Source organism: Dufourea novaeangliae, unplaced genomic scaffold, assembly GCF_001272555.1.
Source record: "Dufourea novaeangliae isolate 0120121106 unplaced genomic scaffold, ASM127255v1 scaffold21, whole genome shotgun sequence".
Taxonomy (NCBI): domain Eukaryota; kingdom Metazoa; phylum Arthropoda; class Insecta; order Hymenoptera; family Halictidae; genus Dufourea; species Dufourea novaeangliae.
The window spans coordinates 5,842,982-5,858,820 of NW_015373910.1; the positions used below are offsets into that span (position 1 = coordinate 5,842,982).

A 15,839-nucleotide genomic window follows, 5' to 3' on the forward strand; every position below is an offset into this window, starting at 1 on the left:
TTATCCATAACTAATAGTATACCCCATAGAAGTCATTAGAGTCTCTTTGATAGCTGGATGCAGTTGTCTCTCGATAAACTTAGTCAGAGCCTGGCTAGCACCTCTAAGAAACACATCCTCCATTTCCCTAGCTATGTGCTCTTTGGACTGCCATCCTTTGCCATCATTTTCGAAATCATGCGGAAATACACTATCCAAGTTCTCATCGGGATATATCTGCCTGGTCTCTTTCGAGTGCTCGCTTTTCTGATAGCTGTTCTCTCTCTTGAAATTATTCTTTGGCTCGCTGTCGTTCAAGCTCCTCAAGAAACTCTCTGTACTGTTCTCTAAATTGCTCTGTTGCTGTGTACAATTGTTGGTTCCGTTTGTTTTCAATCTCTTGCTGGACAATGCAGTTGCGAAATCCTGCGGGGTGATGGTCTCTACGGATCTAGATATCCTCTCGAGATGATCACCGGCTTCCTGGCCAATGTCGAAAGTTCCCAGGAAACGGGGAACGCTCGAAGAACCTTCGAGGACATTGGAGCCCGAAAGAGATCTCCTTTCGCGAGACAACGGCCTGGTCAGCCAAACGTTCTTCCGCCAAATGCCCAATTTTGAAACCGGCCGGCTCAGGAAACGGGAATGACGAGTCTCATTCGGTATGTCGACATCGACTTCTTTCGAAACCCCTACTAGTTGACGCGGTTCCGCTACTTCGAAGTCGTCATTTTGCGTTGGAGGCAGCACGGTGTACTGTGACAGGACATTTACACTATTAGTTGTTGGCTCGACAATAAGGGAATAACGATTTCAATACAAAAAAAGATGCGAAAAGTGTACAGCCAATGTTCACACCTCATCCCGAGTTGGATTGAACGGTGGCCATTTATCCTGCCTCTTGATCTGCTTATCTAAACGCCTGGTCTGACAACCGTAAGCATAAATGGAGGCGAATCGCGGCTCCAGGAAGCTAGACTCAGTCCGAATTCGCATTTGCCCTCTACCCCTCGCGATTGGGCTGGTCACGAAGTCGATTCCCGCGCGTCTCAATCGTAGACTCATTCTGCAGGATTCAGCTGGAATTGGTGGCTGACGATCTCGCGGCGTTAACGACACCATACCCGAAACAGAAAGGTCGTTAAACATCACTCGGGTCTGCAGGGAATTGTTGCCGGGCTCGTAGATGCATCTGTCTACCCTTGCCCACGGGGATACGGTGTCTCTGGCGCCTTGGGGGAGCTGTAAATCGAGAGAACAGTTAAAAGAGAAGATTTCTGTAAAAGGGAACTGTGATACAGGCTCCTCTCGATTATTGTCTCAAACTCGGGTCTGTGCTGGGACAATAATCTTTTAGGGAGAAATGCTTCAGACCTTCGTAAATTCGTTTTTTGCCCGAACCTCGAGAACAAAAGGGGCAACAAAGTATGCTCTTGACAAGTGCCATGCGCCCCTCCAGTGGTGAAGATAATGCCTGGAGAATAATCGTGTAGAACAACCCAGACAATAATCGAGAAGAGTCTGTATTTGCTGGCATTAATATTCAATTTTTACAGTAAAAATACAGTTGCAATAAGTACAGAATTCCTTTCGTTTCTAGGAAACTATCGAGAACAATGTAATCCTGGAGTCTGCAGACATCAAGACAATCGTAGGGCAAGGGGTTGACAACGAAAGAAACTCTATACAATTATCGCAGCAATAACCAAGAACTAGGTTCTGTAACCTGGTGCTGTTCGCTTGCACCGTTAGTGATATACACATTCTTAACGAGGGGTCGGCCTAGCAGTCTTTAATGCGAGTTGCGCAATAAATATTACTTTAACAGCAATCCGGGAGACTGACATCTCAAGAGGTGCAGAACGTAGTTCTTGCTGATAAGACGTTCCCGATTCCTCCTCCTCCAGTCTGTGTCTCCTGCTTGAATCCCTGTGGAGCGCGTCCAAAGCACGTTCCAACCTTCCACCGCAGGCTTCCCAGTTAGCAATGCTTTCACGGGCGAAGCAGATCGACAAGAACACCAAGAGCAACGTTGCGGACAATTTGAGCGCCAACATCACCTGTGAAAATGATAAATGTGTTAATGAAAAAAAAATGTCATACACATCATAAGGAAAAAATTGCAAATTTTTATCTTCATTATGTCTTATGAGGGCTACTGGCCTAAATTAATTAGTTTATCCATTAAAGTGTTTGTAAAGTGTACGATTGAATGACAATCCGAAGACTCGTTGAAAACAAAGTGGATGCATCTACGCGCCGGCGATGTCATTAAAATATCTCAACAACCGTATCCTGTAGAAACTCAGTGAATTCGAGCCGCTGAAACAGAGCATGAATGCGTCTTCCTTCCGTCTGTTTCAGCGACAATCGGGTGAAACCAGGAAGCATAATTCGGGCGGCTTGTTCAACAGGAGCTACCTCTCTATTGTCCTTTCTGGATTACTAACGATTCCGTGCAATTCCTATCCACGATTATTCTCAGCAATTTTAATATTGATGGCTAGACAGAATATCTTGTGGTATCGATCGTGAGATCCCCTTTATTTCATCGAGAATTTTACGATACTAATTTCCCTATCGACGATTCCATCGATTCCCCAAATTTTTCTAATTATTTCGCAGTGATTTTTAATACAACCATTTTATACGATTTTCTAATTTTCTTCCACTTCGTTCAGGCAGTTCTGAAAGTATTCACATCCACTCCTTCTTCCGTTCACTATTTACTGCTGATTATCATCTGAAATGTGGAAGTCTTACAAACGAACCTTAAAGATGTGAACACGTTATTTTTTATTAGAAAAAAAAAAAACTGTTCAAAGGGGGGCCTCCTTTGTAACCAACTAACGACTCGTTTCCACTCCCGTCTACTTTAAAACACAGTCGTGGAAAACAATGCACAATTTCCCAGTGGCAAAGATGCATCACGGAGTTTCCCAATTTCCTAATTGACCGATATTGAAACACACCTGCGTGTACTTAGAGTGGCGCCCCAGAGGAGGGCACGACACAACCATAGGGAACACACGCACACATTTTACGGCTTAACAGATACGAAATCTCATCATTGTTTGCACGGAATGAATGAATGAATTCTCGGCGAATAAGGCCAGTTCCACTATTTTTGTATGCTAATACACCAAGCGGGACCACAATACAACACAGTGTATTCATATTTCGTTTGCAGACGCTTTTCGCGCTTCGTTAACCCATCAGAGCCCATCTATCTCACACGATGCTTGGATTTTGTAATTTTTTCTCCCAGGAAACCAGAAACTGTGTGTGACTTTCCTTTCCAACCGCCTTCTTCAAAAACTTTAATATTATTGGAATTACTTTGTTAGGAAAATATATAGTTTGTTCGCAGAAATAATATATTTTACTAATTCGAAGCTCAATTACTTAATTAGTTAAGAAGAAAAACCAAACGAGGATCATCCAAGAATCGATCCAAGGACCTGTACTTTAGTAGGAAAAATTCTAACCACTAAGCTATAACATTATACCGACTTATCATTCCTCTTTTACGCTATGTATAAATTAATATGTTACTTATATCGTTAAAATTAATTAGTAGACAGCGGGACCTATTGCAAATATAGATTTTTAAGAACTGTAGTCAAAGACGAATCTGTTTACTCTATTGCAGGTTCTGTTAGGTATTAAATAAAATAAAATAAAAACCCCATAAAAATTCGCGGTCTACTTGAGACATGTATAATATAAATATAAGAAGTATGTGGCTTGATGTAATAGAAAGAAAGCGTTTCGATAATAATCAATAGCAACAGCGTGAACAGCAAGCCGTGAAAGTGAGGTGTGTTAATTGAAATTTATTTACTCACTGAAAATTCAAATGTATGATTAATTGACCACAACAGGTGGATGAATTTCTTCGTTTCTTTTAAGAAGATAAGAACACAGGGTCCTCAGCTTGTGCCTTCGATGCAAGGCAGATCGAATAACAATGAAAGTGGCTGGATGCTTGCCGTGGCTCCTACTCCTATGTAAGTCATCCTTTCCTTCTTCTTCCGGCGATGCGTAGAACACGGTTGAAAGCGGTAAAGCTTGATCGTAGCATCGCGTGAAATTCCCGCCGTGAATGAACTCTTTCATAATTTACAAACGAATTGATAACAATATCGTTATCCGTGAATGTAACGTTTCTGGAAGAGTGTAGTCATGTAATACAATGTTATTCGTATATACCACATGAAACAAATTTCATTTAAGTACTGTTATTCGTATACTGCATTACTTAAACGATAAATATGGGGTTACTTGTTTAAATAATCACTTCGTTATCCAAAATATTCAACTAGTTACATCATAGTATCTGTTAAAGAAAGCGAAACATTTAATCTGCTTCTTGATAAAAAATGATCGCAAGTACGTCGCATATTGCTAGACAAGTCGATTCACTGGAGATAATCGATACACGCAATAATCTCAAACAGTCGATTGTTCCCTCTGCTGTATGATCGAGAATCAAAATAAAAATAATGCAGAAATTTCTTTTCCGCGAGTGTCGTACTACATTTTATGTCGTAACTATAATTATTCGTTGAACACTGTACTTATATGCAAAGACATCTACTTCCTTTAATTTGTACCATATTTATGTAGACCTCCGTGTAATGTTTAGGTTATGTTCGTAAAATGTTTGTCTCTAAAAGGAACTTTTGTTTATTTATCATAGTTTTAGGTAAACTGTCAATATCTTTTATCACGCTTCGATAATAAATGGACTGTGAATGTTTATACAGATTTAAGAATTTCTAGACTACTTTACGTAAGCTTGTATTTGCTAGAAATACGTAAAATCTACAGTTCAGAAAATAAGTACATAGCGGATTTTACGCATTTGTAATATATTCAAACATGCAGAAAAAATAGAGCATGAATTGAAATGATTAAGAAACATTTTATTGTACATTTAATACAATAAGACACGTAATGAAAGAAAATGTCCATTCCATTTTGAATTTGCATAAACATCTACAGTCTGTTAATAAGGAATGACCTCTAATTTTTCTTTGTTTATTTAGTTCAAATGATAAGTGTTCTTGGACAATTGGAAGAAGGAGAGGTCATAGGAACATTTCCTCTCAAAAGTCCAGATCAAGAATCTAAACCTGAACCTGTGGAAGTAAAAAATGGAGACACAAATATAACCATCATTGAAACAAATGTAACATTAAACGATTCTTCTTCTAATGTGACCAAAGTCAATTGTTTAACAGATAAAATCTATCGACCGGTAGAAGTAAGATTCTAAAATTGTATAACATCTTATACATAAAGTTTACAAAAATGATGATTTGATAATTATTACAGATTGTCAATGCAACTGCGTTGATGAAATTATTAATCTTAGAATCTGGACCAACAAACAGAAGCAGAAATGATGAAGAAAGCAGACAGATACCAGGAACATGTGCAATAGTATTATTCTATGCAAGATGGTGCATATTTAGTAGCCAGGCTGCGCCACCTTTTAATGCATTGCCACGTTACTTTCCACATATCAAAGCAGTGGCAATTAATGCTATAAGATACCAAGTGTAATATTATACTACAATGTCTTTCAATAAACTGCTAGTCCTAGAAACAATGCAATATATAGAAAAATATTGCACACTTACAAACAATATATTGAAACAAATTAGATAGAATTAATGCATTTTATGTTGTTACAGTTTCAATGCTCAGTATGGAATTGTTGGTGTACCCACACTGATGTTGATTCATAATGGAAAACCAGTGGCAAAATATAATGGCACCTATTACACGCTTGAGTTCTTCGCAAAATTTATAACGGACATAACTAATTTACAACCAAATGAATTACTGTATCTTACATCGCGGGACTTTATTGGTCCAGTTTCCAGTACTCCTTCGAACGAAACCGATTACTGTCTAGTCCTTTCGTGGGTTTTCATTGCCGCCTGTGCTCTTTATTTTACATTGCAAAGTCGATGGTGGCAACAGTTTGTTGAATTAGTTCAGAATACATGGCGTGAGAGTAATGCACAACATGAACATGCCGACTAAAATATTAAAAAGAGAATATTTGTTACTCCATGTACAAAGTATGATACGAAATACAAACTCACGGTATTAAAAGATTATTAAGTTGTGTGATAATATTTGCGGTAATTGTTAATTAGGATAATGTAACTATGTTCTAATCAATAAAAGATGTAAATGTTTGGAAAACTGGTTCATTCATTTTTCTATCTGTAACTATAAGTGCCATCTTTTTTTATCTTACGTAGTAAACATTGAATTAATCCTTCCGCAACTAAAAACGACTGTAGTTGCCCGCTGCGAAATAACCTCTGACTACTAAGAGTTATTGTAGTGGTGCAATCTAAATACAATTGCTCTGTCTTAAAATACCAATTATTTTCTATCTATAATAGAAATATCATGGCAATATGATTATCTAATGAAAGTTGTTACTAAACCATTTTATTCATGACATATTTCTAGCTTGTCACGGGAAGTTTCGCAATTACGAAATTCATTTAAACGGAACCCGGAAGCATCGCGCGTCTCTTGTCAAATAAGCACCTAATTAAAACCCCTTTTACTTACTACTAACAAATTCAGTAGTCTTAATACGGTATGAATACTACAATATTTTTAAATAATAATGTTAAATGTAATTTTTATTATTCACGTTGCAATAAAATGATTATTACGTTTATACGACGTAACTTGAAATTGACTTCGCAGTTCTATACCGAGTTCGCATGGAATGGCCGACTTCGCGATTCACTTATCATTACCCTAACTTCATGATTGTTGTGTGCGGCATTTGTTTGCGCTGAAGTTCGTCTCTAATGAGTTTTGTTATTGCAGTTATTACGGAGACGAGGTGCAGTTTACATTTGTGCGATACAATTCATTTGAAATAAGTAGATCTTGCACGGGAGAATCAAGTCCTTGGAAGCGACAACATGACATTGTTCGGCATCCGAACACGTACACGCGATTTTACTGATTTTTCTGATTCGACGTCAGGTTAGGTTCCCATCGGAAGGAAGCCGGCTCCGTTTTTTCATTAAGGCTGGGGTAGGCGAACGTAAAAAGATCAATTTAAATTAATATATTGGTAGAGGGTCAGGTTAGGGTAAACGAAGCCCTCCCACGAGGTCAGCGTACGAAACGAAAAAGATATGGGATCGTTGAACCTCGTTTGCCCAATGTGCTGTGGGGAAACGTTTAACAATCCACAGTCATTAAAGTACCATTTATTAAGCATGACGGACAACCTATACTGTCCTGGTTGTTCGCAGCGTTCTGACTCTGTAATGGCACTCATTCAACATCTGGATCGGTGTGGACAAACTGTTGATTCAGAGGAACCAACTGAAACTGAACAAGAGCCTATGCCGGAAGATTCGCAACAATCCGAAGCAGATACAGTGCTAATGGTTTGACTCAGATCAAGATTTCTATAAATACTTTGACTATTTCCTGATAATTATAATTTTAGGACACCAATGTCGAAGGCATAGACCAGAGTTTCCTAGCAACTGTAAATGACAGTGGAATTATGATAGTGGGGGGATCTCAAACAATACAAGTCGATGAGAACGGTGGGTAGAACTCTTAATTTAATATTTGTTAATTCTGTTTATCTGACTATTATTTCTAACACATATCAGGAGAGATTAAAGTCATAGAAAAGATGGAAACAGAAGAGGCACAAATGGAGCAAAACTCTTTGGAATTTAAGATGACAGAGAAAGTTCCTAGCAATGCTATCAAAGAAGAAGAGAAGTCTTTGACCCAGGATCAGCTTGTAGCCATTGCAGCCACTGAGACAGATGATAAGAACAGAAATAAGAATGTAATTACTATTTTACCCGATGGTTCGGAACTCCTTGATGGAGATACCGGTGCTCTGATAAACATGGACGATATAAATGATGTGGCTGAATTAGACGAAGATAGATTGTTGCATGTAAAGGAAGAACTCTGTGAGGTAGAAACAAGAGCCAATATTCTGTTCTAAATATAAATGAAACTGATGAACTAAGTGCATATCTTATTTCTACAGATAGAACCAGAAGCTGTTTATAGTTGCACTAGTTGTGATATGAGTTTTAATTCTGTTGTCGAGCACATAAAACAGTATCACGATGGGCAAGAAGTATTACTTGAAATAGCTGATCAATTGGATGATTTACCTTCTGTACCTGCAACAAATACCTTACCACCAGAGTCCGGAAGTGTAGTTAACACGCGACAAAGACAAAGCATGAACACTCTTCGTACGGAAGAGTGTGTAGACAGCGAAGGAAGATTGTATACAAGAAAAGTAGTACAAATAGAAAGGTTTTGGGATAGAACACCGGTTCAAACGCCTTTACAATCCACCAAGGCACCAATGATAGAGAAGTTTTTTTCCAATGTGGAAGGAGTCAAAGTATGACAAATGTCTGCTTATTATTATTCGCATAAATTATTTAATATGTCACCTACGGAAGTAATATTGAATACATTAATCGCAGGTACGTGAGAAGAGATTGGCAGCTGCGCCAATGAGAATGTATAGATGTAACCAGTGCCTTCAACAATTTTCCAAATTAGGAAACTTTCGGGTACACGCGTGTCTTCACGGCAATAATCGTTGCGACAGTTGTGATCAAACGTTCGCAACACCGAAAGCGTTACAACTGCACGCAAAGGTGCACGAAGGTGAACCAGATCCGAATCAAAAAACATTCGTATGCGAAACATGCGGCACGGAATTCTGTTCGCACAAAAGCTTGCGCCTTCATTCTCGAATGCACGCGCCAGTCAGAGCGCGACACGTGGATGCACCTGAGGGAACACCTAACGCCACGTTTACGTGTCCCGAATGTGGTAATTATCATTTTTTATTTAATAGGAATGTTAATTAGCGTCAATACTCAACATATACAATTAATTACAGGTAAAACGTTAGCAGAATCGTACAAAGAAGCGCACATGGCGCTACATTCCGGTGACTCGGTAACATGTACAGTTTGCAACCGGAAGTTCGATTCTGCTGATAGCTTAGCAATGCATGCCGCGGTGCATACGGAGCTTAGTCAATCTCACTCGCCAACACCACCTATAACAGATACCACAACCACTGAACCCACGGAGACTCAAAAACCCTATCAGTGCCAACACTGTGGTCGTAGATTTACAAGACCTCACGAGAAAGTAAAACACGAACGAATTCACACTGGAGAAAAGCCACATGCTTGCGAGGTGAGTATAACAGGATTAAGGATCGACGACCATTTCTTTCGAATGAATGCTTGACGCAAAATGTAGATGAAAGTGAACATGAATCAGTTTTAGAATATTCACTGTTAAATGTATGTATATTGTTGCGCCAAGATTTATTTGAAATGTTCATCTTGGTTGTATATTTCCCTCGTAAGATCATTGCATCTAGATAATGGTCCAATTTATTTATATCTTTGAACAGGTCTGTGGTAAAACATTTCGTGTCTCCTACTGTTTGACCTTGCACATGAGGACTCATACCGGGGTCAGACCGTATGGATGTCAACACTGTGGGAAGAGATTCAAAGCCTCTTCTGTGTACAATCATCATTTACTCACTCACGGGGAAGAACGTGCGTACACTTGTCCGTATTGCCCGAAGACTTTTAAAACGCGTGTTCAATTAGCCGGCCATAAGAACAGTCATACAAAACCGTTCCGGTGCACCGAGTGTTCACGACCGTTCGCCTCGCTGTACGCAGCACGTGCTCACATACAGACTCACAAGAAGGATAACAATTTAAAATTCAGTTGTTACATTTGTGGTGCGTCGTATGGCAGAGCGTTTGCATTGAAGGACCATTTGAAACAACATGGTCAAGATGTATTAGCTCCGCCGGAACCAGCAAGGGAAGAGGAAGTCCACGAAGGGGAAGATTTCTTGTTAGCTGAGGAGGAAGTGGAGGACGATGAATTGGTCATTCCCTCTCCCTTGCCAGTCGCGCAATCGTCGGAAGCAGAGGACACGGAATAAGACTATAAAAGCTAGTCAAATATTTGTTACAAATTGTAGTTTAATATTGTCCAATATACCGATAAAACTAATTAACGAATGATTTCCTATTTTTACGTAGATTTGAGAGACTATGTCGGCCGAATTTCTGTTCACGCAATTGGATTAGCCACGAAACTTTCGAGTTTCTTAAAGACGAACATTCTAATACAAACTGCTGTGACTAGGGATGAAATAATACTGGTTTGTAAATAACGTATTACGAATTTGTACGTCCTGATTTGGTACTGTATGAATAGAGAAATGTTAAATACGAATAGCGATTGTATTATGAGAAACTATAGTTTTTATTGTGCCTCTTTAATATATTTGGAGTAAAATGAAACTATATTATTTAATTTGTGATCTATTTTAACGTGTTGAGTTCCGTTGTTCGTTGCAATGTGATTTCCTAATAATTTCAGGTGTTTCTTCGTTTCCGTCGATTCTTAAGTTTTAGTTATTCGATGTTAATGTAAAGAAAATGCATAATAAAAAGAAGTTACAAACTATTATTCTGAACTCTGAACAGAGTAATGAGAATCAAAGATTAATTTTATTATTAATTTAAGTTCCATTAGCGTTTAGAATTTATAATGCTGTAAAAATGCAGATATATTCATGTAAATTGTTTTGTAAAGAATTCACGATTCGAATTAGTAAGAGAGGCAATATTTGTTACCACTGAAAGCGACACAGAACTATTTACGCACGTAACTTAAATTCCGCTATCCTGAGAACATAATTTTTACATATTTTTCATACATTAAAACAAAACAGAATGTATTATATTCTATTGTGTAAAAATTGTAAGAACGACGTTCATCCGGATAGTTCTGGGTATGACTGACTAGAAAGTAATCTACCAAGTACAAATAAATAGGAAAAATCTCGTGTGAAATATATATCATATAAGAATAATGCAGCTATCGAGCATTTTTATTTTTATTTGATCGTGCCAAATTTATATACTTGTATATAAACGATAAATTAATTCAACTATGCTAAAAATTTCACTGCACATTATTGTATGAATGCTGTATAAAACACGCGTGTGCACATGTGCACAGGCCTACAACCAAATAAAAATATAATTAAAACCTGAAATACTATTATAATAAATAATCCATCATTGCAACAGATGGCATTTTAAATGCTTCTTTGATACAGTGGGTATATACCAAAAGTGTTTACTCACTCACTCAACTGAAATTAGAATTAGATATTGTCATTGCCCGAATTCTCTAATCCAATAAACTTTCAAATATAATATTCTCATGTTTTCTTTTTGTAAAATATGTTTATTAGAAGAGAACTGAGTGTGCAAATACTTTTTATACCCACTACTATATCTAAAGAGTTGTGCAAACAGACATGCTCCTAATGCTAATGGGCCATCTGCTGCGTTCAGATTAAGTTCTTCCAAATACTATTAAGCCCTCAGTACTTCATCGGAATTTCTGCCATGTTCATGCAGCAAAACAATCTTAAATAATATGGAGCTTTTGGAACTGCTGAACAGAAGTATCATCTTGGACGTGCAATGGAATTGTCACGTCGAAAACAAAAATGAGATCACCACTAGTAATTCAGAAGTATGATTCTTCATTAAACCAATTACATACTGTGCCTTTAATTTTTATGAAATAACTGACAAGTTTGTGGGTTCTCAGTGGGAAGACATCGACACTAGTAAGCATCCATTTCCTTCGGAAATTTGGGAAATTAGACCTACATGGGAAGTGGTACTAAAGATTCTAAGTGTTTTACCAATCGTCGTTATTGGGTCTTTAGCTAACAGTGGTCTGATTTACGTGGTGGTCAAAGAGAAATCTCTGCGGACTACCACAAATCTTCTGATCGTGAATATGTGTATCGCGGACTTGGGAACTTGTTTAATATGCCCATGGATGTTCCTCTGCATCGATCTATTCCAGAACTACATTTTGGGAGCAGTTGGCTGCCGACTGGATGGATCATTGGTGCATGCTCTGACATTGGTAGCTGTTTTCAATTTAAGTGCAATCAGCTATGATCGAGTGTCTGCCATTGTCTTTAATTGTTCGGGAAAGCTAACGAGAAAGTACTAAAAAAAAATATTAATAATGTAAAAGATTTACAGATAATACGAATACATATCTCGCTACACTTTTATGTTGAAGAATGACTCATGTACTGCTCGTTGCTACTTGGATTGCGGGGATAGCTGTTGCGATTCCTTTGATATACTTCCGACGTTATTATGAAAGACAATGGAAGAATTATTTAGAAACTTATTGCACTGAAGACACAGCGTTGGTTTACCCATACTGGCATATCTTTGCAGGCTTAAGTGTTTGGGCGCCATTGGGTATCATGGCAATATGTTATTCGGCTATTCTTATCAAAGTATTACCATCAACTTTCTTGTGTCTAACATGAAATTATAATACTACAATTTTCTATCACTTCTTACAGTTAGATCGCTACGAATCACAAGCATTGAGAAGTAAATATCCTATAGTTGTGAAGTATAAAGGAAGAGTAGCGCAAGTATTGGCACTTATAGTGTTGGCATTTATAATATGTCGCGTGCCGTTTACTGCGCTGATAATCAGAAGGGCTCAATTGCTGCAAGCAACTCCTAAACCGGGACAAGCAGAATCCATGTATCCGCTGTGGTGAATATTTCTATTAAAAACTGGTCTATTCGAAAGACCAGTGACGACAACGCAAAATATAAATATAAAATAATATAATTCGTATGGCAGGTACGTGAGTAGATACCTGGTGCTGGTCAACGCAGTGATAAATCCTTTATTGTACGGCTGCAGTAGTAGTTCATTGAGGAAAGAACTCGCATTGTGTCCTGCTACATCCTGGCTCATCCGCAAGAAAAGGGAGCAGGAGTCGAAACCGTGCAGTGTTTCGCAGTTGCAATCGGACCGCTTCCATTGTTTAAGACCGCGGTCTCCTTGTATAAGAGTGAACTATAATGAGAGAGGTACAATACCAAATATTTCATCTACAGTCACTGGAACAAATTTAAACCCAAATCCAATTTAATTTGGGATTACAACTAGAACCATATTAGTGGAAAAATTCACTGCATGTAGGTATAATGTATTATGTTAGTACAGCAACGACAGGATAGAAGATATTACGATATAAGTACTAATAAATATATAAAATGCCTTGCAATGACGCACCTATCTATTTGTGTGAATATATACTCACATAATATGAAAAATACAAAAACGTGATGCTAATAGTTAAATAAAATCGACAATTTTAATTATCAAGCACATTTGTTCGATAGATCACCTAAGTATCTGGCAACAGATTATTTAATTGCTACGTTTTTAAGACTGTCGACTGTAATTTTACCACCGTTGGCAGTGAACAGGAGATTTCCGCTCCAAGACGCTTCTCCGCTACCATTTACTACAAGATCAACCTGCAAGAATTAGATTTCAATAAATCACGGGCCCGTAAGTCCTGGCAGAGTAATATAAAAAGAAATAAATATACTTGTAATTTTTCCCACACTTTCTTCTTTGGATTAAGTACATCATCCGGTGTTCCATCTTCGTATCCTTCTATGGTAACTCTTTCACCTGGTTTACTATCTACTGGAGGTCTCAGTGGTTCAACTCGTTTTGTAGGTTCATCTCTGTTTGTATTGAAAGTTCATGAATGAAGTTGTAAGATGTTGCACAAAGAAATATGTTAATGGAAGAGGAACATACACTGAGGCGCATAAAACCATTCCATGAGACTGAATACCCCTGAGACTAGCTGGTTTCAAATTTGCTAGGATAACTACCATTCTGTCTTTCATCTCTTCCAATGGTACATAATTTACAAGTCCGCTAACAATTGTGCGAGGCCCATTGGCATCTCCTACATCTATTTTTTCTACATAAAGCGAATCAGCATCAGGATGCTTCGATACTTCAACTATTTTTCCAACCCTGATGTCCAATCGGGCTGGTGTTAATTCTTCCACAGCTTCTACATATTCAATGCAGACCTCGCATTATTATTCGAATTCATACATTATTTAAAATGTTCATTTTATATATCAAATATTACTTTGTTTTTGTGGAGGAGGATATGCTTTACTGGCCAAAGTTTTGAACTTCGGATCTACTTCAAATTGTTTCCTAATTGGGTCTAGAAGTTTATTAATATAAACTTCGACTGCACCTTTCAGATCCCCAGGATGTATTTCTTCCTTGGAAAATGCACTCTCCAAATCCTCATACTTGTCAAACATAATATCTCCACCTATAGTAAATAATTTCAGTTACTAAAAACCCTGTAATTGAAAAAACTGATAAAATTTATGAAAATTATACACACCAAATTCAGCAGCTCTTTGTACACGGAAAGACTCTCCTGGTTTTAGCAAGGGATATATCACATGCTTAGCAAATGAAAGAACTCCATTATCCGTGATATTACCAGGTTCACAAAATGCTTTTTTTAACTTTTTCTTGATTGATGCAGCATTATCTAAAATATCAATCTTAGAATCTTCCTCAGAAGAAGACATTTTTGAACCAGCAAGGCCAGGAACTAAAATCAATCTTATGTACTCTACTTTTTCAGCTTAAAAGAATATGTGTAATGCTTAATTTATTTATGTTATGTACACACTCATTGGATTCATTAAATGAATACGCTTTTCATATCCAAGCATTGGTAAATACTTTTCTGAGAATGTGAAGATCTTTCTTTGGTCCACACCACCAAACTGAGCATCAACTTTAAGGTACTGCTCATCCAAAGCTTGTAGTCCTGGATACAGCAATCCAGAGAGCAATGGATTAGCTAATTGTTTAACTACTTCTGCACCAGCTTTTTTTGCATCATGCTCAGTTACAACAGAGGTCAATCGATAAACATCTAATGTATATTCCCTTGTAAAAAAGAATTTTACTAGTTACGTACATATTTGGTTTAATAGGTAACATAACTTAACATATTCATTAATAATTACTTACTTAGACAACTGATAATCAGTTCCTTTGACAAACTTTAATTTGTCCAAAGGTACATCAATAGATTTTAACATTGCTTTAATAACAGCTTCATAATATTGAGTACGAAGTTCCAAGAGCTCCCAAGGAGCTTTCATGTTATCTAAATAAGCATGAAGATCAGCAAATAATATAGTAACTTCTGTACCAGCTCTTAAGAAATCTGCTATCTTGGACATTGGTGTAAAGTATCCAATATGAGGTTTGCCAGTTGTTGCAGTACCCCAGTAGAGCTTCAGATCTCTCTGTTTTAGAATACTTTTTAGCTTCTCATCACCAAGCCATTCAGCCAAATTTCTGGTGATGAGATCGTACTTCTCTTCCCATTTCAATTCGACCATGTTCGTAACCCTCAATAAAAAATAACAATTAAAATACTTGACCAATAATAAATTTAATTCTTCCGACAAAATGACACGCGTCTGTCAGCCACGTGTGTCACAAGATTGTCAAACTAATAGACTTAACCTCTAGTAGATGAAAATTTCTTATTAATATAAAAATCTCTACTACACGATATTTTATTAGTAGATAAAATAATAATGAAATACGATTCCAATAAACGCAAAATAATTCAAACACATAATAGTAATCTAAACCTGTACTGAGCTAAGCGTATGGCATGTGTTCAAACTAAACTGGCTTAAATTTAGAATTGTAAAAAATATATACCAATTACCGAAAGTGGAACACTTAAATATTAGATATTATAATAAAATTAATTACACTGCGTAACTTCGATTCAAGTTCCAAAATTTCGCAACTCGCGAAACCGGAAAGAGCTG

General features: G+C 37.4%; 5 protein-coding genes across 5 annotated transcripts; 3 read left to right on the forward strand and 2 right to left on the reverse strand.

The window, feature by feature from the left end:
* On the reverse strand, nt 1-2,370 carry LOC107193934. Its single transcript, XM_015583474.1, has 4 exons — nt 2,269-2,370; nt 1,800-2,039; nt 838-1,221; nt 1-735 (listed from the first exon to the last, which is right to left on the reverse strand). The coding sequence occupies exons 1-4, from the start codon at nt 2,368-2,370 to the stop codon at nt 1-3; spliced, it is 1,461 nt and encodes a 486-aa protein (XP_015438960.1).
* A 2,242-nt stretch (nt 2,371-4,612) lies between these two features.
* On the forward strand, nt 4,613-6,036 carry LOC107194113 (thioredoxin domain-containing protein 15). The gene is made up of 4 exons (XM_015583680.1): nt 4,613-4,687; nt 5,031-5,248; nt 5,320-5,546; nt 5,682-6,036. The coding sequence occupies exons 1-4, from the start codon at nt 4,642-4,644 to the stop codon at nt 6,034-6,036; spliced, it is 846 nt and encodes a 281-aa protein (XP_015439166.1). The 5' UTR covers nt 4,613-4,641.
* A 1,130-nt stretch (nt 6,037-7,166) lies between these two features.
* LOC107194043 (zinc finger protein 329-like) lies at nt 7,167-10,214 on the forward strand. The gene is made up of 7 exons (XM_015583607.1): nt 7,167-7,424; nt 7,487-7,589; nt 7,659-7,978; nt 8,054-8,422; nt 8,508-8,862; nt 8,933-9,237; nt 9,461-10,214. The coding sequence occupies exons 1-7, from the start codon at nt 7,167-7,169 to the stop codon at nt 10,010-10,012; spliced, it is 2,262 nt and encodes a 753-aa protein (XP_015439093.1). The 3' UTR covers nt 10,013-10,214.
* A 1,312-nt stretch (nt 10,215-11,526) lies between these two features.
* Nucleotides 11,527-13,075, forward strand: LOC107193935 (neuropeptide Y receptor type 2). Its single transcript, XM_015583475.1, has 5 exons — nt 11,527-11,625; nt 11,704-12,113; nt 12,193-12,418; nt 12,488-12,690; nt 12,781-13,075. Exons 1-5 carry the CDS (start codon nt 11,527-11,529, stop codon nt 13,073-13,075), a joined length of 1,233 nt encoding a protein of 410 aa, XP_015438961.1.
* A 200-nt stretch (nt 13,076-13,275) lies between these two features.
* LOC107194021 (tyrosine--tRNA ligase, cytoplasmic) lies at nt 13,276-15,833 on the reverse strand. The gene is made up of 8 exons (XM_015583578.1): nt 15,781-15,833; nt 15,019-15,405; nt 14,672-14,934; nt 14,375-14,590; nt 14,105-14,299; nt 13,759-14,023; nt 13,541-13,682; nt 13,276-13,466 (listed from the first exon to the last, which is right to left on the reverse strand). The coding sequence occupies exons 2-8, from the start codon at nt 15,393-15,395 to the stop codon at nt 13,353-13,355; spliced, it is 1,572 nt and encodes a 523-aa protein (XP_015439064.1). The 5' UTR covers nt 15,396-15,405; nt 15,781-15,833; the 3' UTR covers nt 13,276-13,352.
* Between the last annotated feature and the right edge of the window lie 6 nt (nt 15,834-15,839).